Source organism: Arachis stenosperma, chromosome 10, assembly GCF_014773155.1.
Source record: "Arachis stenosperma cultivar V10309 chromosome 10, arast.V10309.gnm1.PFL2, whole genome shotgun sequence".
Classification (NCBI taxonomy): Eukaryota; Viridiplantae; Streptophyta; class Magnoliopsida; order Fabales; family Fabaceae; genus Arachis; species Arachis stenosperma.
The window spans coordinates 73,236,158-73,261,045 of record NC_080386.1 but is presented as its reverse complement, the minus strand read 5'-3'; the positions used below and the strand labels follow the sequence as shown (position 1 = coordinate 73,261,045).

Below are 24,888 nucleotides of genomic sequence, written 5' to 3'. Positions count from 1 at the left end.
ATATATAATGAGACACGATACGATAAAATATAATGTCATAACATCTATATAAAATATACAATATTTTTTGGATAAATTATAAATAGTCCAAAATTTTTTTGTTATTAAAATATATATTATTTTTTTATTTTTTTTATTTTTTAATTATATAAAATATTTAAAATATATTTTTATTTTAATAAATAATAATATATGTATTTTTAAATTTTTTTATAAATACATATTAAAAATAAGGTTTGATATACTTAAGTATGTTTAATGTATCTATTTTTTACTAAAATATAACTAAATAAAAAAAATATAAATATCAAACAAATATCAATAAGTGTCTTACTCAAAATATGTTTAACAAGCAATCATAATTCAACCAAAAATTTGTACTTTTTTTTTCAAATAGACAGAATAAGCAAGATAAAATTATATTATCCTTTCTTAAAAATATTATTATATATTAAAATTAATTATTATATATTTGAATATATATATTTTTAATATATATTTTATATTAATAATTATTTTAAGGGAGTCACTCAGATAAAGACACTTAAAACGTCTTTTTTTAAAGATATTTTTCAGTAATTAAAATTTAATACATATAATTGATTAAATTATATTATTTTTGTCAAAATTAAATAAGACAAATTAATCTTGACCAAAAAATTAGTAAACTACATCTTGATTTAGTCTAAATTAATATTTTTTTATAAAAAATGACCATAATATCTATTCTATTATAAAAAAAGACTAAAATACTATTATTATTATTATTATTATTATTATTATTATTATTATTATTATTATTATTTTGAGAACTAAAAATTTTAATTCTTCTCTTATCTCTGTACTATCATAAAATTAGAATTTAAAATTTTTAAAATTATACGGAATATATATGTTATTTTTTATAATAGAATTATTATAATTATTTTTATAAAAAATATTAATTTAGTCAATTCAAAATTTAATTTATTAATTTTTGATTAAATTAATTTGTATGATCTAATTTTAATAAAAATAATACGATTTAATTAATTAATTATATGTATTAAATTTTAATAATTAAAAATATTTTTTAAAAAAATATTTTAAACGTATTTATGTAAGTCTTTAATTTAATAGTTGATTTTAAAATACGGCCGTACTCTTTCGTGCACGCAAAAGTGATAGATACGTTACCACAATAAAAATAAATAAATAATAAAAAAAAAGGGATAAGCTTTCACACTATTTTGTCCGATAGCGTGAGGTGCGAATGTTGGAAGCATGGAAGCAAAGCAAAGGGCGAGAATGGCGGCAACCCATAACTCGATCATAAATCCCCCATCAACCCTCTCACTTTCTTTTCTCCATTGAGAAACACCTGGCATCGCCACCAAGAGAGAAGATTCCACGTTTGCGTTTGTTACTTTTTATTATTTTACTGTTGCACACACCCACAACCCCCCTTCTTCGACTTCAACTTCAACTTCAACTTCAACTCAAAGTATCTTCCTTACTTCAAAAAAGTGATCTTTTCCTATTTTGGTAAAGTGGGTTCTATTCGAGAATTCATCAGGGCAATGGGTGAATTTGGCGTTTCGCTCAAGGAAACTAAAAAAAATAGTGTTGCTGCTGCTACTAGTAATAGTAATGTTCTTGGGTTGGGTAGTGTGAGTAACAAGGTGCAGGTGCAGCAGCAGCAGCAGCATAATAATATTAATATTAATAATAATTATCTTGAAGCATTTCCTAGTAAGACGAGGATGATGATGATGATGATGATGATGGTGCATCATAATCATCACCACCATCCATTTGACAGTGATTCATCTGCTTCTGCTCTCGGTGGTGATGGTGATGGTGATGGTCCCACGCTTCAGCACCATCTGTTAACTACTAATCATAATCATAGTATAAACAACGCTGCAGCTGCTAATAGTGGTGTTAATACCGTTGTTGTTGATGATGATGATGATGGTGCAGCAGCATCTGTAGAAGAAACAAGACAACCTTTGCAGCAGCCTTTTCACTTTTCTCACTCTCCGTATTATTCTCCTTCTTCTGCTACTACAACTACAACCACAACCACAACTACTACTCGCTATCCCTTCAAATCGCCAGGTTCTTCTTACTTTGTGGGTTTGGTTCTGAATAATTTTTATATTAAAAAAGATTGCATCTTTTTAACCGGTAAAAAAAAAAAAAAAAGTGAAAGAGGGTCAGAAGAGAGAGAGAGAGTACTGTTTACTATGTCGGAGATTCTGAGAAACATGCTTGTGTTAATCTAGGAACAAGTGGTGGAATGATGGCGGCATCTTTAGGGAGGTTCCCTTTCACAAGTGCGCAATGGAGGGAACTTGAAAGACAAGCTATGATTTACAAGTACATGATGGCTTCTATTCCTGTTCCTCCTGAGCTACTCCTTATGCCTATCGCTGCTGCTTCTCGCTCATCTCCTTGTATGCTTATTTCACTTTGACACTCAAAAAGTTTGTGCCTTTTCATGTTGTTTCTGTTTATGTATTCTAATTCTACTGTTTGTTGGAGCAGTGGAAGGAGGAGGAGGTGGTGGTGGTTTCAATCTGAGGCTTTCAAGCAGTAACAATAATGATGCAGAACCAAATAGGTGCAGGAGAACAGATGGTAAGAAATGGAGATGTTCAAGAGAGGTTGCTCCTAATCACAAGTACTGTGAGCGTCATATGCATAGAGGCCGTCCCCGTTCAAGAAAGCCTGTGGAACTTCACAACAACAACAACAACAATGGACACAATCTACTTAAGAGGGCTCGCCATGATTCTCATCCTTATGCTGCCTCTAGTGCTGCTGTTACTGTCGCATTCTCTAACCACTCTACAAGGAAAGATCCTTCTTCACCTCATTTTCTTGCTTCTGCTACCACCAATCATCATTCATACCTTGAATCTGCTTCTTCCCTTTCTCTTCACAACTTCGGTGCTGGTTCTGTTCCATCAAGTAGGGAGCCCAGGTGAGTGTGTTTCAACTTTCAAGTTTGGATTTTTATTATGTTTCTGTCTTCATTCATGGCCTTCTCTTTCTTCATTTTTATTTAATTTTTTTCATATTCTGTTTGTTCCTGTTCTGTTATCATAGAAATGTTTGCTAGGCTAATAATCCTCTTGACCAATTTGTAAAATGATCTTGAAGGGGGTTGGATTGGATGCTGAATGGAGATCCTATTTCGCTTGGAACATCGGATTCAGAATGGAACACTCTGATGAACAACAACAAAGTTGGATTCAATGCTATGAGTTCCTGCAGTAACACTGAGCCTCAATATATGAACTCATTCCCAGTCTATAGCCCTGGATTGGATCAACAACACAACAAGCGCTCTCCAACTTTCCTTAACCCTGTTCTGGTTCCTATGGAAACTCTCCAATCTGATAAACCAAGGGTTTTCATCGATGCTTGGTCGAACGCGGCAACAGATCAAGAAACTAATGATGCCGACAACAAAAACTCTGTTTCATCAATTGAGAAATTGTCCCTCTCTTCTCTTGATTTATCAATGGGAGGTGGATATATGCATGAAGAAGTGGGGTTAGGCCTAATGGAAGAGCCAGAGCCAGAAGAGAACAACACAAGCAATGGCAATAAATCTGGCTTCTCAAATTGGCCCACACCACCACCTTGGGTAGCTTCAACCACCACACCTGGTGGTCCACTAGCTGAAGTTCTCATGCCAAGTACGGTCACTTCAACCAATGATGGTGCCGCCGCCACTTCCAATTCGAATCTGTCGTCTCCGGCCACGACAATGGTGTCATCTCCATCTGGGGTATTGCACAAGACACTTGCTTCATTGTCTGATAGCAGTAGCAATAGCAGCCCAAGGGTTCCATCTTCAGGGGCAAATTCTGAAATTGCCTTGCTCAGGTTCAATCAGAAGTAGTAAAAAAGTTATTAGCTTCTTTTTCCTCTTTAGTTTTTATATTTTGTTGAATTTGATTATCTTTCACTGTTTTGTGATCTTGCTTTTGCCTTTGCTTTTGCATATTTAGCTAACTGTGTTTGTGAATTATATAGCCTGTTATTTTGTTTAGGGCTGTTTGTTAATGTAAAAAAGCAAAACTGTGATGAACACAAACCTGTGTATCCTGTTCTTATGTGAAGAGACTATTTTGCAGCTTTAATAAATTCCAAGTTGCTACATTTCTCTTCCCCGTTATGTACTATAACTGAAAATGAATGTTCATCGGTTGTTTCGATTTGTGGTCCTTGGTCCAAGCTTTTGGAGAAGACATGAATATACCTTTGACTGTGTCAACCACTCATGTCTGTGTTCTCTCCCACCACAACATATCAAGTTGTTCCACTTTCACTTACATTTTTGCAATTATGTTATTTGCATATTAGAATTGGTGTTCGTAGCTTTTGATTAAATTACATGTGTTTTTTCAACACTTTAAAATGTAGTATATTAAATTAAATAAACATCAAAGTAAATAAATAAGCATACAATTAAATGTGCAAATAAATAAATATCCTTATAACATAATTAACTATATACTTACTGTTTATACAGTAAAGCATGTTTCAAAATCATTTCTATGTTAGACATGCTGATTTTAAACAACTTTAAATTAGCCTTATGGAATGGTTGTATTGTTGAAAAATTGAAGATATCAATTTCAATGGGAAAAAGAAGTATCTAACAACCAAATTTCACAGGAAAACATTCGAACCCTAAAAATTGAAAAAATTTCCTGTTTGTACGGGGTGGATCAAAACTCAAAACCAACAAGAATCGTACTTTGGTGGAGCCCAAATAGTATAAAAATTTAAACCTAAAAGATGCAGCAGTTAGGTGCAATAACGAAACTGTTGCAAATGAAAAGGAATAGACGTTAGAGAGAGGCATGAAAGAAGTGGAAGGGGAGCCACTGAAGTAGTGCATGATTATTATTGCTTAGGCACATGGCAGCAATAACATTCTCAGCTTCCAACACAGTAGAAGCCTGTGCCATATGATCACTCTTGTTATGTTAGGAAGCTACGTTATCCATCTTTGTAATTTTCCTACCTTACAAGAATCCTTCTTCATCAGTACGGAGTACAATTGCTTTTCATGTGAAAGCACAGTAAGTAGGGCAAGTATATATGCTCTTCAAATTACTTAGATTTGATAAGACATACATGCACCATACGGTTTAAAGATATTTATACGGCTCCAAAGCGATTCTTCAAATTAGTTTTATGTACTGACTTAATGTATGGATTAGTTGTATTTTTTTTTTTTTTTTGTTTCTTATGGTATATTTTAATTTGGCATATCAAGACCTAATTTGGTTAACCGGTTATTGTAATCCAAATTGTTCCTCATTAAATTGTTCACCAAAATACAACACCCAATAAAGGACAATTTACACATCTAAAATAATTAGAGCTTGATGCATAGGTAGCTTTTAGTTAGTGATTTTGTTATTGTAATTGAGATTTTTGTGCTTTAATTAATGTTTTTTGGAGTTGTTTTGAGCTTTGATATGCTTAGGAAAAAATCGAAAGATTTTAGGCAAAAACAAAAGAAGAGAAAGACAACCAAAGAAGCTCCTGGAAGAAACAAGGAAGGTAGCATGCAAAAGGAAGCAATCTCCCAGAAAACCAAGAATTGAAGACAAGTCCCATGGAAGTGTAAAAAAAATTTGTAGATGATGTCAGTCATGACCTCTTCATATTCCAACGAACATAACTTGAGATATGCAAAGCTTCGAAACGATATGCATATGTCTATAATGAACTTTCAGTTTAGGCTACAAACGACCCTCACTTTTGAGCTCATAAAAACAACGCTCAAAACCGGCGTACCACGCCTTCGATCACGCCCTCAACCAGCTTCCTCAAGGGCATGTCACGCTGCTCCTTGGAATGGCACACGGGGCCAAAAACCAGCAAGTCTCCTTGCCACTTCCAAGCCTAATGTGGCATGCCCATACACGCCCACACATGCCCGTGCATCCATCTTCTTAGGCCAACTCTCAGTGTTCATCCAAGTACAACACCACTCCACCCAAATCTCAAGCCAATTCTCTAAGTCCAAGGTCAAGTTGCAAACTCATGATTTCAACAAAGTATTATACCGAGTTTTGAATTTCAAATAGAATAAGAAAATCATTTTTAGTTTAAGATTAATTAAAAAAAGATTTGATTTGATTAGAATTGATTCTATTTGATTTTGTTTTGAATTTAAAAGATAGGTTTAAGTTAGAATATAAAAAGTCTAAGGAATTCATCGGAGGCTTTTTATCACGTGTTATACATTTTACTTTACAATCTTAGTTTTTTTTTTTTTTTTTTTGCATCATGAGTAACTAATCTCTTCTGTTAAGATTAAGAATTTTGTTTATTTTTATGAATTAATAATCTAAGTGTTTTATTTTGTTTGAGGTTTATATATTGATCTATTTTATGATTGTGTTTTTGTTCTTCATCCTTAAATATTAGAATTGTTGGAAATTCTAACTCCGTTTTGGATTCTAGTATTACTTTAAAAAATTTGATATTGGAATCACCTTGAAAATTATTTCTCATGACTTTTTTGTTTAATTAAAAATAGTGTTTCAAAAAGTGTGTGACACTTTATAATTTTCAATTATCTCTAGTTTTGAATAAGTGACATAAAATTCGGATTAGAAAACTTTTGAAAATTATACTTTCTTGTAAGTTTCAATTGTTTAGGATTAGCTTGAATACGTGACATATAATTTAATCTAAGAATTACTTTTGAATCTTATTTAAATCTAAATCAGATTTGTGCTTAACCTCTTTTGTTAAGTAGTTGACCAAGGAATTGACCGTTAGTTAATTAAGAAGAAATTGGATTGTCAAGAAATTTAAATTAAATTATAGGGTAAAAAACACATATATGCCAAGGGAAGATTGATACTACGCAAATCAGCCAAACAAGAATCTCATTCATCAATCAACCAGAATACACTATAATATAATTCGAATCAACTAAATTCGAATTATATTTTTTCATAATTCGAATCAACCTAGATCGAATATGACCAACCCAAGCATACAAGTAGTTCAAATCAAGTAGGGTCGAATTAGACAGCCATAATTCGAATTTAGTCCATTCGAATTATATGCATCACGTGACAAGGGGAAGTTCGAATCATATTGATTTGAATTACTCCCTCTTCGTAACAAATTCTAATAAATTTTTTTAATGAATTTATTTAAATTATACTACAAAAAATATTTTATTCTATGCAAAATAATTTTAAAAAATGGCTTAAAAATATTTTTTAAATTATTTTGCATACAATAAAATATTTTTTTGTGGTATAATTTAAATAAATTTATTAAAAAATATTTATGAGCTATCAAGAATGGACAGAAGAGTATTGTATAAAATTCGAATTGCTCACAGTATAATTTGAATAAGGCTTGGTTTGGTAAAACTTTTACTTTTTCAGAGTAGCTCATGAAAGCTGTCTTTTAAAAGACGACTTTTTAAAAACTACAGCACTTGCGTTTGGTAAAATCACATTAAAAATAGCTTTTAATAAGCACAAGTACTATAATTGTGTTTGGTAAAACAGCTTTTAAAAATTAAAAAAAATTATAATAAACATATTTATAACGAAAAATATTTTTTTTTTCAAATTTTAGAGACTAATAATTTAAATATTTATTTGATTTACTCTCTATATTAACATAAATAGAGTTATCATTAGTCAATAATAAAGCTTGTACTGATACGTCTATTACCCATTTATATATATTGACTCACTTATACAAATCACAAAAAATGAGACATATCTCAAGTAAAATTATATGAAGATTGTGTTAGAATTTGTGAAGGTTAGGTTGAAAAATTAGAAATATATGAGGATTCCAATGGCAATATAATGACAGGAAATATGTGTGGAAAAATAAATAAAATATATTTTTTATTGTTTTGTATGGAATAAAATATTTTCTTTAATTTCTAAATTATTATTAACTATGTAGAGTACTTTATTTAAAATTTGAGTACATGCATGTATTTACCTAAGTCATTAGAACATTATAAATTTTTATAATATTCCTAACATTTTTTTTAAGCCATTTTTTTAAATTGTTTTGCATAGAATAAAATATTTTTTGTAGTATAATTTAAATAAATTCATTAAAAAATTTATTAAAAAATATTTATGAGCTATTAAAAATGGACAAAAGTGTATTGTATGGAATTCGAATTGATAACTCATTAATATTTTAAAGAAGTCTCGTAATTAAATATTTTGTTAGTTTTTTTTAATGCATGAAATAAAATATATATTTTTTAATTTTTAAATTATTTTTTTAATAAATTTTTTTAATAAATCAAGGTGTAATTCGAATCATCCTGATTCGAATTATATGTAAATGGAGTTCGAATTGAGTAGATTCGAACTGTATAAAAATGGCTATTGGTAGATTCATGAAGTAGATTTTCATTTGGCTTATTTGTGTAAATTTTTTCTTCTCTTGATTTAATATAGTGATTTACCCTAAATTATATATGATTTGTCGTGAATTGGTTTCTGTAAACCTCAAATAAATTAACACAAGAATTGTTTTCTAGAGAGTGAACATTTTTGAAATCTTAACATTCTTATCATCATTGTTTTCATTCACAGCTTTGCTATTTATTTGCCTCTGTTCAACGTTCAATTCTCATTCCTCTATTTTTGATTTGTCTAATTAGAAGTAATCAATTAATTGTTGCTTGCTCGGTCCATTGATTCTCATGAGAATAATATCCACTCACCGTGGTATTACTTGATATGATTCGGTGCACTTGTCGAGTTGGTTTTACGACCATCAGAACTCAATTACACAAATGCAACATTCTCAAACAATTTACATTTTGGTCCTAACTGTAATTTATGTAAACCGCTACAAGCGACAGAACTTTTAAAATTTTCATATAAACTGCCATGCTCTGTCACGGATTATGTTTGAACACTGATAAACGTAAACCGTTGCAGCTTAAGGAGGATTATGCAAAGAACTGAAGTGTAGAAACCACTATAGGATACTGTTGATTATAAATGAAGTTGGTGACGTAATCCGTTGTAGCTTGCAACAGATTGCATGTTGAATATATTTTTGATAAATTAAAATTTAAAATTTAATTTTTGTTATCTAAATAAAATTTAACATAAATAAAAATAAAAATAAAAAATTTATACATAATTTACGTATAATAATAATAATAATAATAATAATAATAATAATAATATAGATGTATAGTATGTACTAATTATAGAAATATATATAAACCATGTTGCATTAGCTATAAATTCTATTTAGATCACATGATGTAAATCTATTTAATTGCACTACAAGAAAAACGATGATTACCGCCAGATTTACTGATGGTTTTGATGTGAAATTTATTTGGTCAAATCGTTATCGATGAATTCTTGATTCCGACGATAAATTCGTTGGTAATACTAGGAGGAAAAATAAACAGGAGAAATAAGCGCGAAATGTAGCGTGGGATTTATCATCAGAACAATTCTCCGGCAAACTCATTTTAGTAAAACGCTACGTTTTGGTCACTCGCAATGAGTTATCAACGGATTTATCCGCTGATAGATCTAACGGTAATGAGTCCTAAAATTCAAAGCACAAATCGTCTCCCTTTTCAATTCGAAACTACTCTTTGTAACCTGTCTTCTCCCTTTCGCTCTCTAGTCGCCTTTGAGACTCGCCGCGTTGTCAGCCCCACCGCCGCCACCGACGACGAGGCCTCCCTCCTTTCTGTGCACCTCCCATTCACCGCGACATTTTCATTGCAGCCACAGTAGCAAACCCTAGCCTCCGTTGCAGCCGCCGCTCTTCTCACTGTCGGCTAGCATCGTTGTTTGCGTCAGCAGCTTCTTTCCCTCGTCCAGCACGCTTTGTCTGGTGCCAGGTTTGTCGTCCTCCGCTAGATCTAGGTTAGAATCTGATTTAGCATTTTTTATAACATTTTTTGTTATTATTATTTCTTTTTGACATTGGCTCATATGGTAGTGTACATTTATACATATATTGTGGGTTTTTTAAGTGAATTTGATGAATTTGCCAATGCTTGTTGCAATAGATTTATACTAACGATTATATATATGGATTTAGTTTCTTTACCATGTGGTTGAAGATTTATTTTTTGCTGCATATATTAACAAGGATACCTATTACTTTTCGTTAGAAATATTTGCAAGTTTCTCTTCACTTAACATGTAAATTTTATTTTTCTATGTAGTTCCTTTGTAATACTTGTAGTAATTTAGTGATGTTAATATTAAGTTTCTTCCTACAATCTACCATGACTTGTTCTAATGAAAATTTATGACATTTTAGTTTGGCTATGAATGTGACATTACATATTATTTCGTTGTATGGAGAATTATTTTTTGAATTCTTTTTTTTAGTTGTGTTATATGGATACTTAGAATGTAAATTATTATAGACTCATATTTTACTTATTGATAGATATACAATTTACGTAGAACTTAGATTTCATACCATGTTTGGAAGAGGATGGGATTTTATTCTAATGAAAATTAGATGTGTCTATTGTATTTTGGTTCAGATTTGATAGGTTTTAAGTTATTGGTTAATTGGTTATGTAGGTTTTAAATTCAGCTATCAATCAGATTTTCTTAATTCTTATCAAAATCGAATAGCAACTTCCTTTAAATATATGTAATTGATTCCCCAATAAGCAAAATCACATGGGATAAAGTCCGAGGTGAAGATGGGAGATGTCTAGTATTAGAGCAAGAAGTTGTGGAGCATTTCATTAACTATGTAAACTATGGTAAATTTTGGAAATATGATTGTCAAAACTGATTTTTTACAGAATGTGATAAGTGGATAGTTAACTTCTAAAATTTATAAATGGTTTCATAGGGATCAAAATTACATAAGACTAAATGCTGATGAAAGGTAGATGTGTCTAGTATAATAGTATAGATTTTGAGAGAATTTTGATTTAGAATTTAGTGTGAATTTTTAAATAAGGATTGCCTTATTGATTTTTTTTTCCTAATTTGATTTTAGCAACAATGCAACAGCTTTAAAAATTCGTAATAAATTTTACGAAAACTTGAATTTATGTGGAACAAAAACAAAAATGAAGTTTAGTGTCCCTAAGGCTACGTTTAGTTTTGAGAACAGGAAAAGATAAGATAATAAGAATAATACACAAAAAATAGAGACACAAAATTATGAAAATCTAATTTATTCTTATTTTTTTATTCAAAAAATTTAGAACAAAAAATATAATAATAAAAAAATAATTATGAAACATTAACAATAATAATTGAAAGAAAAAATGAAAAATAAGTTATCTCTTGTTAGTGTCTTTGTGTCTTTCCTGTAAGGATGAATACAAAATACACTAATTCAGTTTCTCTAGATACAATGTATTTGTTTATGTCTCATCTGTCAAACATGATTTTGTGTCTCTGTATCCCTATCTTAGTATCCCGTGCATGTAAACAAACGTAACATAGGATACCTCTATCAAAGAAGTGAGTTAGCGCGGAGTCATTACCCATCATTTAAAAATTTTACAAGAAAACAATATGTAGTGTTGAGAGAATAGGGACCTCGAGTTCTCCCTTATTTTCTGGAGCTAAGATGTTCAGAACATATTTATTTATAGGGCAAAATATACTTTTTGTCCCTGATGTTTACTAAAAATTTTAAAAATATCCATAAATTTTAATTTATTTTAATTTTATCCCTCAAATTTTTTATTTGTATTAATTTTACTCTTGCTGTTAATTTTTTAATAATTAATATTTTTTTTCAATTATACTCTCTCCTATCCCTATCCCCTATCATCATCATCATCATCATCATCATCATCATCATCATCATCATCATCATCATCATCTCTCTCTCTCTCTCTCTCTACCACCATCTCCGTCGAGCTCCATTCTCAATGACCACCACTCTTTTTTTTCTTCGCACAAATCCAACACCACCGAAACCATCTCTCTCCCTTTTTCTTTGTTCACGGGCAATCACTCAATGTCGTCACGGCTCCTCTCCCTTTTCTTTTCTTCTTTTCCCTCTTCTTCTCTCCCTAACCCACTCTCCCTGTGTCTCACTCACTCTTAAACACAAAATTAGAATAGAGCAACATTATTTTTCTTCTTTTCGATGAGCTTGACATTTCAGTGACCACGTCTATTGCCTCTAATTTCTGTTAGTTAATTTTAATTTGGAGAGTTAAATTGATTAATTAGTTAGTAAAATACAGATATAATTTTCTATTTTAATGAATATTCTATTCTACGATTATTAAGTTGTGATATATTGTTGAAAGTATTGAAAATTGACTGAATTGATGAGATATGCCTCTATTGATATCGTAGATTTCAGATCTCGCCAAAGAAAAGTCACCGACGATATATCTTGGAACGGTTCGACAACAACAATAGTAGAATTACAGAAAATGTCTTTTATTATTGTAGAAATTTAAGTGGGTGGCAATTGTGAGGACGGTGTGTTCGGTAATGGTGAAATGTTAGAGAGAAAGAGAGAGAGTGAAAGAAGTGTGATGATGATGGTGTAGGAGAAGAGTATAATTGAAAAAAAAATTAATTATAAAAAAATTTATAAGAAGGAAAAAAATGGATACAAATCGAAAAGTTAAAAAATAAATTAAAATAAATTAAAATTTAAAAATATTTTTAAAATTTTTAATAAATATTAAGGATTAAAAATATACTTTATTTTTTTTATAATATTAAAAGATTTAGTTAAATTGAAATTAGCTTAATGTTACATACAAAATAAAGTTTGAAAAAAAGAGGGGAGGGAGGAGAGTTTTCATAATAGCCAGCCTCTTGTAGTTTATTTTAGTTTTTGACATGCTAGATCATCCTTATGCTTTCTTGATGTTTAGAGGGTGTTTGGAAACTTCTTGAAATTTAATTCCTAAGAATTGAATTTAATTCTAGCGTTTGAAATAAAAATAATTAAATTAGTTTATATGGAATTTAATTTATTTCTTTATTTTCTCTCAATTTCAATTCTAAATCAAATAGGTTCGATTTAAAATTTTATTCCATTAGAATTTCACTTAAAATTTAAAATGACTAAAATATTCTTTGAATCTAATTTCTTATTAACTTTTCTTACTCACTTTCTTTCTATGTGTCCCACCTTTCAACACACTCTCTCTTCTCTCACCACTTTCATTTCTTTTTTCCTTTCTTTCAATTTACTTAATATAATATATACTTTTTTTAAAAGGTCTACTATATAAATCTAAAAAAATACACACACGAATAGATTTTAAGTGTTTAACTTTGATTAATGACATCAAACATTTGTCAATACGTCTGAACATTTCAAGTGAAGTTGTGTCAATCATGATACTAACAAAAAGTGGCATAATTTTGTTCCATTTTAATCACATGAATTAATTGCTATAATGTACTATTAATAACTAGCCTTTTTTTTTACTTGCTATGTCATTAGACCACTCAACAAGTTGGTTCTTGATAGTTCATATTTGTTTTTTTTTTGCTGGTTTGTCGTTAGAATCAACCATGAAGAATCAATTAATTTTTTTAATTAATAATAATATTTTTTAAATTTAATATTTTTAGATGTATTTTAATTATTTTATATGATTTAATAAATATATTTATTATTTAAATATGATGTTATATTAATAAAAAAATTATTTATTATAAAATTTTAATTCATATGATAAACATTTTAATCACTAAAATTAAATTTAATTCTATAATTTTATTAATTCATTTTAAATACTAGAATCCCATTAAATTTTAAATGGAATTTAATTTTTTATGGAAGTCAATTCAATTCTATATCATTAAAATTTTTTGTTAAAGATCCATCTCAATTTAAATAATAAATCACGGTTACTGTAAGAAAAAGCATTCACAAACTAAATAGAATATAAGATGAACAAGCAAGTCCGGAAATGAATTGGTATTGTTGTGGGTTTGCTGTCAAAGTCTATGACTCACGCAATGGTTACTTGTGGTTGTGTAAGCATCTGTATATTTGGGAGGAGTGGGAGAATTGGCTTTGGCTTTGTGTCAACTTGTTTCAGAAAAGCACAAGTTTTTGGCTTGGTTGTGTCTTAAGAAGGCTCTTCCTGCTGCAAGTTTTCACTTTAGAAGAGAAATATCGTCATCGGATAGATATCCAAGATGTCTTTCTAGCTAGAAATCGGTTTTACATTGTATTCGGGATTGTCCAAAAGCTCAACTTGTCTGGCATAGGTTGGATATTTCTTGTCATCCTTTGGATTTGAAGAACTAGTTCTTGTATCATAACAGAGATCATCCGTTCAAGTTCTTTTTGAGACTTTGGTGGATATGGCGAGAAAGGAACAATGACATCTTTAATTCTCATGAAACTTGGCCTCCGGAAAAAGTGATTTGTCTGGCATTAACTTCAGAAAAAGAGTTTAGGAATATTTTTGAATTACAACGTATGTCCCTTCCCTCTACTCTAAATGGTTTTTGAAATCCTCCATCCATTGGTACTTTTAAGATTAATTGTGATGTTAGTTATTTTGGTTCGGGTGATAGTGTTACTTTTGCTTGTGTTATTAGAGATTGTAATGGGAGTTGGCAAATGGGGTGTTTATAAATGATTGAGAGTAATAGTATTTTTCAAGAAAAATTGTTTGTTATTTGGAGAGGATATCTCTTAGCTTGGGATGTGGGTCAACTGGATGTTATTTGTGAAACGGATTGTGTGGAAACATTTAATCTTATGGTTTTGGGTTTATTGATCTATTGGTGCTCAAAATAAGAAATATCATGCATTAGAATTGGCGTGTTGACTTTCGTTTGATTATGAGAGATGCAAACACGGTGGCAGATACTATGGCAAAGATGGCGATGAAGTTACAACTTTCTCATGTGGAGCTTCCTTCACCTTGGGAGGAATTTTAAAGTAGTCTTAAACTGAATTATTCCTCTATTTAAACAGTTCTTTTGTTTTGTTTGTTTTGTTTTCTTTGTTTAGTTTATTTCCGTAAAAAAAAAAAAATAGAGTATAAGATACTATAAATAAAAAATAATCCTTATAGATACTTGGTTTGCGAATTTGCGCACAAGCTATATATATACCAGATGATTACGGAAAAAAATTACATAGGTAAAATAAACTATAATTCTTTGCGATTTTTCTTTCATTCATTGGTGTTAAAATAAAATATTATTTAATTTAATTTAAATAATCATAATAATTTGAGCATGAAATCATATCAATATCAAATTCACAAGGCCAACATAGACTTTCTAATTGCTTGCAACTTAATTGAGGTGTCTCTCATGGTGCAACGATCTTTAGGTTGTTGAGCTGTACATGACAACCCTACTCTTATCACTGCATCTACACATTCTTCTGCTTTGCGCCTCCAATGATGCACACTATGGTTATCTACCTCAATGCTATAGCTTTGTGTTGAATATTCACTACTCTCATTTGTAAGAAACCTTCCATCACCAACCTTCATTATTACTTTATTCTCATGATCATCCATTGCTGAGGCAAATTTGTTTAGGCATAACCCTTCTTTGAACATTTCATCAGTTGGCCTTTTTCCTATGAACATCTCCAGCACTAAGATCCCAAAGCTGTACACATCTCCACTTGTTGAAACCTTCCCTCCTTCCCCGTATTCTGAAATTATATATAGATAGATATAACCCCAATATTAGAATAAACTAGTATTTTTATCCATAATAACATGACGCAAATATAAATTTTTTAAGAGAGATAGAATGAGTGAAAAAATGGGAGAAATAAATAAAAAGAGAAAGAGAAGGAAAAAATAACATGTTACTAACGATAAGAAGACTCGAACCCACAACCTCTAAATGAATATAAAGAGATTATGCCGTTTGAGCTATAGCTTGTTGGGATTAATAAATATAATAGATTATAAAACTTTTATACTACCAATACATGATAAAGATTAATATGGTTTATGAAAGCAATATTTTGTACCTGGTGCAATGTAGCCTATTGATCCCTTAAGTCCAAGTGTGCCACTTTCTTTCTGTGTTGCATTTTCAGGAAGAAGCCTTGCCAATCCAAAGTCTCCAACATGTGCAACCATGTTGTCATCTAGAAGAACATTCATTGGCTTCATATCACAGTGGACTATTGGTGGGTCACAATCATGGTGTAAATAGTCCATAGCTGAAGCAACATCAATGGCGATGTTCAATCTTTGCAACAAAGAAAGAGATGATCCTGACTCATCATCATTTGGGTGTAACCACATGTCCAAGTTTCCACTTGCCATAAACTGCATAACAAGTGCCTTGAAATCCTCTCCCTTAGAATCAAGACTGGAACAAGAAGTAATAACCTTCACTAGGTTCCGGTGCCTTGCATTCTTCAAAGCTTCACATTCTGCATTGAAACTCTTACAAGCCTTGCTTTGTTGCATGTCCAACACTTTAACAGCAAAGGTGGTGGTTTCACCGGTGTCTAGGGTGAACTCGCCCTTGTAAACAGATCCAAATGCTCCTTTTCCGATCAAATTTTCAGCTGCGAAATTCTCTGTGGCAATCCGTATCTCATTGTATGACATACTTTGGGGTAACCCCATCACTAGAGCAGATGTTGAATTGACATTGCTCTCTCTACTTCTCCTCCTTTTGAATATTACTATCCACAATAGAGAAAGCATTGAAATGAGAAGAATAGTAGCACCTATAACTGCAAGAATGATAGGGAGTAAAATATGTCTCTTCTTTTTGCCTACATGACATAAAAGTATCCCCAACTTCCTTGCAATTTCCATGTCAATGCTACAAAGCATGTCATTTGCATGGAGATCAACCCGGCTAAGGTTCATGAAAACACCTTTCATGGGAACTTGTCCTTCCAAATGGTTGAAAGACAAATTTAATGTATTTAGATCCTGCAGCTTCTCCAAACTTTCAGGAATAATGCCACTGAGGTTATTTGATGAAAGATTCAAAGTCTCCAAGGATGCTAAACTCCCTAGAGTACTTGGGATTAAGCCACTGAAATTGTTTCTCCCCATCTCAAGTATCTTCAAGGTAGAACATTCTCCTATTTCAGAAGGAATGGAACCTGAAAAATGGTTGTTGGAGACATCAAATGTCTCAAGCTGTTTCATGGTACTCACGCCAGATGAAATTGATCCATGCAATGAGTTTCCTCCAACGGATAAGTGTACTAAGCCAGGAAGGTCAAAAATCTCCTTTGGTATAGTTCCACCAAGCTTATTCATTCCAATATAAAGAGAGTTTAGTCCCTTGCATTGTCCTATACTTTGGTGAATTCTACCTGTGAATTGGTTGTATGCCATTGAAATAAAAGACAGAGAAGTGAGATTCCCAAAAATATCTGGTATTTCCCCTGACAATACATTGTCATCTATTGTAAGTTCCACCAGATTACTTAGAGATCCGATCTCTGATGGCAACTCACCAGAGAAATGGTTGGATTCAAAAGATAAAAACTCAAGATTTTGAAGTTTCTTCCATCCTTGAGGAATCTTACCAGTGAGAAAATTATCAGCTACACAGAACCAATATAGTTTGGTAGACAAATTTTGAATAGAACTTGGAAGTTCTCCAGCCAAATTGTTGTGATAGAGTATGAGAAATTGAAGCTTAGTTGAGTTTGTGAGGGAATCAAAGAACTGAGAATTCAAGGAAGTGGTGGAAGAGAGAGAATTGTTTCCAAGAGCAAGGTATACAAGATTTTCAAAGTTGTTGAACAAAGGCAAGTTCCCATGAAAGAAGTTGTTAGAAAGATCAAGGTGCTCAAGTTGTGAAGAATTGGATATGAAATGAGGAATCGGCCCTTCAAACCTATTTGTTGCAAGGGAGAGATTCTTTATATTTGGAAGTGAAAATCCTAAAGAAGCTGGCAACTTTCCTGAGAGATTGTTGCTTGTGACAGACAAGTATGTTAACTGAGAGATGTGGAAAAGTGAAGAGGGAAGTTGGCCGCTGAGATCGTTTTCCGATATTTGAAGCTGCGAAAGATTGCCAAGGTTTCCTATTTGAGTTGGAATTTCACCTGACAAGTGATTCCTTGCAATGGCAAGATACTTAAGAGATGAGAGATTGCACAACGTTGAAGGGATTTCACCGGTGAGATTATTCACAGACAAATCCAAGCTATGTAAACGTTTGAGTTGTCCCAACTGCGGTGGAATTGTGCCGCTGAGGTTGTTGGAAGATAAGAAAAGGATATTGAGAAGGGAAAGGTAAGAAATGTCTGGTGGAATTTGGCCATGGAATGAGTTGGCAGAGAGGTCAAGTGAGTGAAGGTAAGTGAGTTTGGAGAGTTGAGAGGGTAATTTTCCAGAGAGGCTCAGTCCTCTTAGATTCAGAGATTTGACCCTTCTTCCAATATTGGAGCACTTCACACCGTACCATTTGCAATGCTGGGAGTCTGTCGTCCAGCTTGAGAGTGTGTTTTGGGGGTCAATGACTTGGGATTTGAATGAAAGAAGGGCTTCTTTGTCTGTGGCAAAGTTGCATGCAATGCCTCTAAGATGAACGAGTAGGAAACAAAGGAGAAACAACATTGTTGTCATGAATTTAAGTATTTAACTATGTGTTGAGTTGGAACTCATGGTTCCTTAATGAATATGCATACATATATTTATAACTGAATATTTACTTGCATTACTTCACGCGTTTGTTTGATATATCGTTGTTTTTGCTTGGGAAGGGAGAATGAGTCATAAACGTAACCAAAAAGCTAGACATATCAACATTTCAGCATATGTTTTAGAATCTGATTTTGTTAGACAGACAATAATTTTTTTAAATAATGTAAATAATAAGTTTTAGAATTGATTTAATAAAGTAAAAAAACATTCTACTTCTAAATTATATTCTAAACTTTAACATTAGAATAATCATCCGCATACCTAATAAATTGATCATCTAACCATTGTTAATTGTGCATGAGTAAATTGAATAAAAAAATAACTATCCAAATAAGAATAATCAATATAATCATCTACATACCTATTGAATTAAATATTTAATATATCTATTGTTTATATTATTCAGAATGTCTTTATACTTTTTCTTTAGAATAAGTCTCTTTGTTTAATTTCCAAAGTGCCAACACTTGAATGTCGACATTGTGTTAAGACTTAAGAATGGAAAAAAGTGCAATGAAAAGCGATGTAGAGGTCCATGATACTCACAAGGGGTCTTGTTGAACTTAGTGTCTACTTCAAAGTATATACGTCCAAGCAGCAAGGCACTTGACTCATTCAACTTACTTTTATGTTTATATTCACATCTTCACATAAAAGATAATAATTCAGAATTATTAGATAATTTAATATATTTAATTAAATTATTTAATTAAATATATTTATATTTTAATTATTATTTTTACATAAAAATATCACGTGAATAACTATTTTATTTGTAAAAAAATTATTTTAAAATTACTAAATTACCTTGTTAAAAATATAATTCCCTTCAATTTTCCTCCACTTATTAGCCACCAACGTTACCATTTAATTTGGCAACATAATTGACTAGAAAATATTTTTATTATTCAATTTCCATTTTCATAAATCTTACCAAATCTAACCAATTATAAAATTGTTTGTGCGTGTATTTTTCTAGAAATGAAGTTTCTATCATATAACAACTAAATTAGTTTTTGGTGACTTATTTAGTTGTTATATGTCAGGAAAAACTAATTTAGTTGTTATAAAATTAGTTTGAAACTTAATATTTATCACTCTTATTTTTCTAAATCTAAATAAAAACTAAATTGATACAAGATATACATAAACTTGTGGATTAGTCTATTGCATAACTAGTTATAATACACGGAGAAGAAACATTTTTCGAAAAAATGATCACACCACCACATTGGACTTTTGTTTATTTCTAAAGTTAGGTTTGGTTCGATAAAATAAGATACTAAACATAAAATATAAAAAATAAAAATATAAAAATTAATATTTTTATATTTTATTTAATGATAAATTAAAATAAATTTTAAAAATTTAATTTATTTTTAATTTTTTAATAAAAAATATAATTATAAAAAGTCAATAAAAAAATAAAAATAAAAATAATTATATCTTTGGTTAGTATTTTTATAAAATTTTTTAATTAGAATATAAAATATATTATTTAATACATCTAAATATAATATTTTATTTATATTTTATCTGTTAAATATAATTTTATATTTTAATATTCTAATTTTAATATGTTGTGGAGAAAATAAACGCAGTCTAAGATATTTAATCTCTTGATAGATACCAACTTTAAAGTGCAATACTTTTCATTCTCTCAAACTTAATTAAAGCTACTAATACTCACAAATATCTTATAAGATAAATATTATAGTGTCTAAATTATTAAAAAATAAATAAATAATATTTAATAAATTTCAAATAATATATTTTTTATTTTAAATATTTTATTTTAAAAAATAAGTTAAATAATTTAAACACCGCAACAAAAATACAATAAAATTCACCTAAAAATAATGCCCTTATTTAGTGTCTCCAAATTGATGTCATTTGCTAATGTACTAACGATATTTTTATTGGTCATGTCCTCCAATAAGTCTCGTTATTTAATTTATCCACATATATGTTAAGATTGGAAAAAAGTGCAATGGAAAGCGATGTAGTAGACTAGTAGTCTATAATATTCATAAGTGAACTTTTCGTAGCATTGCATGCCTATGAAGCACGGCACTTGTGACTTGACTCGCTCAACGGGCTTTTAATATTTATATTAACATTTTCGGCAAAAATAAAAATTAAAAATAATTAAATAATTTAACATATTCAACTAATATAAAAATATTACGTGAGTAACCATCTTATTTATAAAAAAGTAATTATTTAAAAAAAATTAAATTATCTTTCTCATCAAAATAGTCATTTTTTTCCGTTGTTTCCCACTTATTAGATCACCAATAATACTATTTAATTAGACAATAAAATTATTTAGAATATTATTCGGTCATTTAAATTTTATTACAATAAATCTAGCCAATAATATAGGATTGTTTTTGTGTCTTTTCTTAAAAGAAAGTTATTACTCACATATATAACTGTCCGTGTTAGAAGCGAAATTACGATCTGAAGGGGTAAAGACTAGAGATCTTAACTTCGATGTGTATAAAACCAAGTCAGATGGATAACTTATAAGTAGGGGTGGCAAACGGGCCTAAATCTGCCGGGTCGGCACGCGTAACCCGCCAAAAAAGGTAGGTTGGGCTGGAAAATCGGGACCGCCAAATAGCAAAAGCCCGCCTAACCCGCACCGCTTAAACCGCGAGGTTTGGCGGGCTTTGGCGGGACGGGACGGGCTTCCTCGCCGGGCTAAGGTTTTTTTAGTAAGGGGGTATTTTTGTAATTTTTTGCCAAAACCTAACTTCCTCCAACCTAACTTACAAGAGTATGAAGATAAAAATTGAGTGTTTTGAATTATGTTTATGTTATTTTAGAGACAATATTTATAATTATATTTTGGATTATGTTTATTTTGCTTTGGAGAGAATATTTATACTTATATTTTGAATGAAAATTTGGTTTATAATTATATTTATTAGATATTTATAATTACAAAGACTTTAATGTTTGTTAATATAAAAAATATAATTTTTTATGCCATTAGAAATTATAAATTTATTAATATGGTTGTGAAATTATATATATTACTTAGTAGTTAATAGTAAAAAAAAAAAGAGGAGCTTTGGCGGGCTTAGCCCGCCAGCCCGCCAGCCCGCAGTTAGGCGGGGCGGGCTAGGATTCTAGGACCGCCTCACTAGGCGGGGTGGGGCGGGCCAGCCCGCCAAAGGGCGGGCTTCTGGCAGGACTGGGCGCCGGCGGGCTTCCCCACTTGCCATCCCTACTTATAAGACACTCCGATACTAATGTTAATAGTGTATTAAGTAGTGAGAAATTTATTCGTGTCCTTACTTCTTAGTTGCTTTTTCCTTTTAACTCTGCCTCGTAAGGCTGCCGTTTTTCTGGCATCTAATACTTTTATGTCCTATCGTTATTGTCGAAATTCGACAATTACAGGCTTTGATAGTGCAGCCATTATGGTAATCTTGTCGTTATCTCGTAATGTCGGTTATGACTTAATTGTTTTGTCCGTTACATTCTTATTTGTCTAGAATAGTACCCCCAACTCGGATTTTTAGACCTAGACTTTTTGGTCGGGGGCATCTGAGTTCAGAAAGTCGGACCCGTCTCTAGATTGGGATTTAGAAGAGTTCATTAAAAGAAACTGAACATTTTCTTTTAATTTCGAAGCAGTTATAATTTTCTTATTTTACAAATCGTCAGTCGCAATCTCAAATTCTTTCTCAATAATAAATGCAACATTAGTTTGAAATTAAATAACCTTTTATTTTCACTTTACCTTTCATTTTCCAAAACTACTCCCACACGTGAACAGTCTCTCCTTCCTCCCAATGAACTTCTCTCTTGTCTGGTCTCCCTTCTGCATCGCCTTCTTCGTCGCCGTCACTTCTTCTACCAGCACTCCAACACATTTGTTCAAGGTTAGTGGAATTTTTTGGTTTCTTTCTATTCTTATGTGTTTTGCTTTGCGGTTTTTCCTTCTTTGTAAACTTTCACACATTTTTTTCTTTGCACATTTTCCATGTTTTTTTTGGCATTGTTTGAAATTTTTCTTGCATTTTTCTTTGTTTATTTCTTTTGATTAGGCTCAATGCAGCTGGGGCACCACTGTTTTGAGTTTTTTTTTTCAAATAATCGATGATTTGTCTTACCCTCATTTTTCAGAATTTTTATGTTTTTAAGGCTTGTTTTGTATCTTACTTAAGTGAGACATAAATTTTGTAGCTCTAGGACTTTTTGTTCTTTGGTAACGTAATGGTGGTGACGTAGTGGTGGTGCCCCTATAGGTGATGGCTAGGAAAAAGGTTATCACGATCCGAGAGCGTGGTTGTGTTGTGAATTTGCCGAGACAGCGACGTGTCCCTATCCAAAGGATGACTAGTGAGCTCGAGGTGGATATCTACTCATGGATGTCCGAGGAGATTAAGGCTACTCCCTCCACGATTAGGCAAGAAGAATTTGACAATCTACGAGAGACTTAATTTGTTTTTTATTCTGATATTAGCAACTTGTATATTTTCTCTGTGCTGAGGTCTGAGAATCATTTGTGCCACATAAATGAATATGCCGGCACTGTCCCGAACTGGTTATGGATGTATGAGACCTTGTTTTCTAGGATTGGGGTTTGTTTACCATTTTTTGACTTCGAAGTGAGTGTGTTAACTCATACTGGATGTGCCCCTTCGCAGCTCAATCCTAATTCCTGGGCTATTATCTGAGGTTTTGAGCTTTTGTGCTCGTTCCCTATAAAAAAAAGGTCTACGGTCACACTATAACTAGTAAAAAGGGTGACCATAAGTCTATAATCATGGTTTTTTCACCGTGGCCATAGATTTATGGTTACGATTTTTCTACCTATGGTCACAGTTTCTATAGTCACGGTCGCAGTGATCAAATTCTGGCACTTTAGACTACGTTTTTTTTACCGTGACTATAGATTACTCTATGGTCACGTGTAAAAGCCGTGACCATAGCTTGCACTATGATCACAGTTTTAAAGAGGGGTGACCATAGATAAACTATGGTAGCTTAGGCGTTGGTCACCTTTTTGTAAAAACCGTGACCATAGCTTATCTATGGTCACCCCCTTTTAAAACTGTGACCATAACCTTATCTATGGTCATGTTTTTTACCGTGACCATAACTTATCTATGATTACATCTATGGTCACCCCCCCCCCTTTAAAACCATGACCATAGCTTATCTATGGTTACGGTTAGTTTATCTATGGTCACCCTTCTTTAAAATCGTGATCATAACTTATCTATGGTTACCCTATTTTAAAACCGTGACCATAACCTACTATATTTTATGAGATTTATTTTTTTTAAAGCATAATTGCATCTTAAATTTATGATAATCACAAAATAAGTCTAGAGAAATTCAAGAAATGTAGATCATAAAATTTATATTATAAATTAGATATGTTTTCTTATCCAAACAACACAAATAGAAATATAGTGTAATTCATCCATTAAAGTATATATATATATATATATATATGAGAACACATCAAAATCTGTTTACATGTAATACCAAATAAAATCTGTTTACAAAAAAATACATAACACATTAAAATATTACATTTAGATAATTAAAGTATATATATATATATATATAAGACTTATCCCATCTCATATTACTATGAAAAATATTTTTTTCATATTATGTTATTCTACTAGTAAAAGAAATAAACATGTAAGAATAGAACAATCAAGTTCAAACACTAAACAGCAAGTAGCATTTTCTAGGATTTTGAGCCACATAAAAAGAAAATCTTAGCCAAAACTTATACATATACATGTAACAGAAATTGTTCGCTTGTTCAAAACCTATACAAAGAGTTATTCTTCTCTTCAGTTGTTCAGTACCAGCAATTAACCAACATTAATTAATTAACAATATATAACATGAATCAAATAAAGAGGAGACAAATTAAAACACCTAAGTCTATATTAATGAGTTTCTTATTCAAAGAAGGTATGCCAACATCAAAATTTCATAATTAACTACTACAGTAATCTATTATATATATGTAGAATAGATAACCTGTTATTACACATCTACATAAAGAGGTTGATCTATTATTTTGTTATTGTTTCCTACTTCATAGAGCTGTATCAAGCACCAAAGGATTGCCTTAGGATCTATGTGTTGAATGTTAAGTCCATGAATTTTAATAGATGTAAAAGGAAATTTTGGTTATAAATTATACATTATGGTTTAGAACTACTTTTCTAAAAGTTCACACGTCTTTGTCAACATTGTAAATGGAG

The 24,888-nt window shown here is 31.2% G+C and overlaps 2 protein-coding genes across 3 annotated transcripts; one reads left to right on the top strand and one right to left on the bottom strand.

Moving 5' to 3' along the window:
* Positions 1–1,254: 1,254 nt before the first annotated feature.
* On the top strand, positions 1,255–4,213 carry LOC130955818 (growth-regulating factor 1). The gene is made up of 4 exons (XM_057882794.1): positions 1,255–2,100; positions 2,268–2,438; positions 2,530–2,968; positions 3,148–4,213. Exons 1-4 carry the CDS (start codon positions 1,560–1,562, stop codon positions 3,893–3,895), a joined length of 1,899 nt encoding a protein of 632 aa, XP_057738777.1. The 5' UTR covers positions 1,255–1,559; the 3' UTR covers positions 3,896–4,213.
* Positions 4,214–15,027: 10,814 nt separating this feature from the next.
* Positions 15,028–18,587, bottom strand: LOC130957972 (putative receptor-like protein kinase At3g47110). 2 transcript variants are annotated; one of them, XM_057884843.1, is made up of 3 exons: positions 17,512–18,587; positions 15,979–17,295; positions 15,028–15,651 (listed from the first exon to the last, which is right to left on the bottom strand). In XM_057884843.1, the coding sequence occupies exons 1-3, from the start codon at positions 18,557–18,559 to the stop codon at positions 15,245–15,247; spliced, it is 2,772 nt and encodes a 923-aa protein (XP_057740826.1). In that variant the 5' UTR covers positions 18,560–18,587; the 3' UTR covers positions 15,028–15,244. The 2 variants fall into 2 exon arrangements, with proteins under 2 accessions (XP_057740826.1, XP_057740825.1); XM_057884842.1 differs by having other exon boundaries at positions 15,979–18,587.
* Between the last annotated feature and the right edge of the window lie 6,301 nt (positions 18,588–24,888).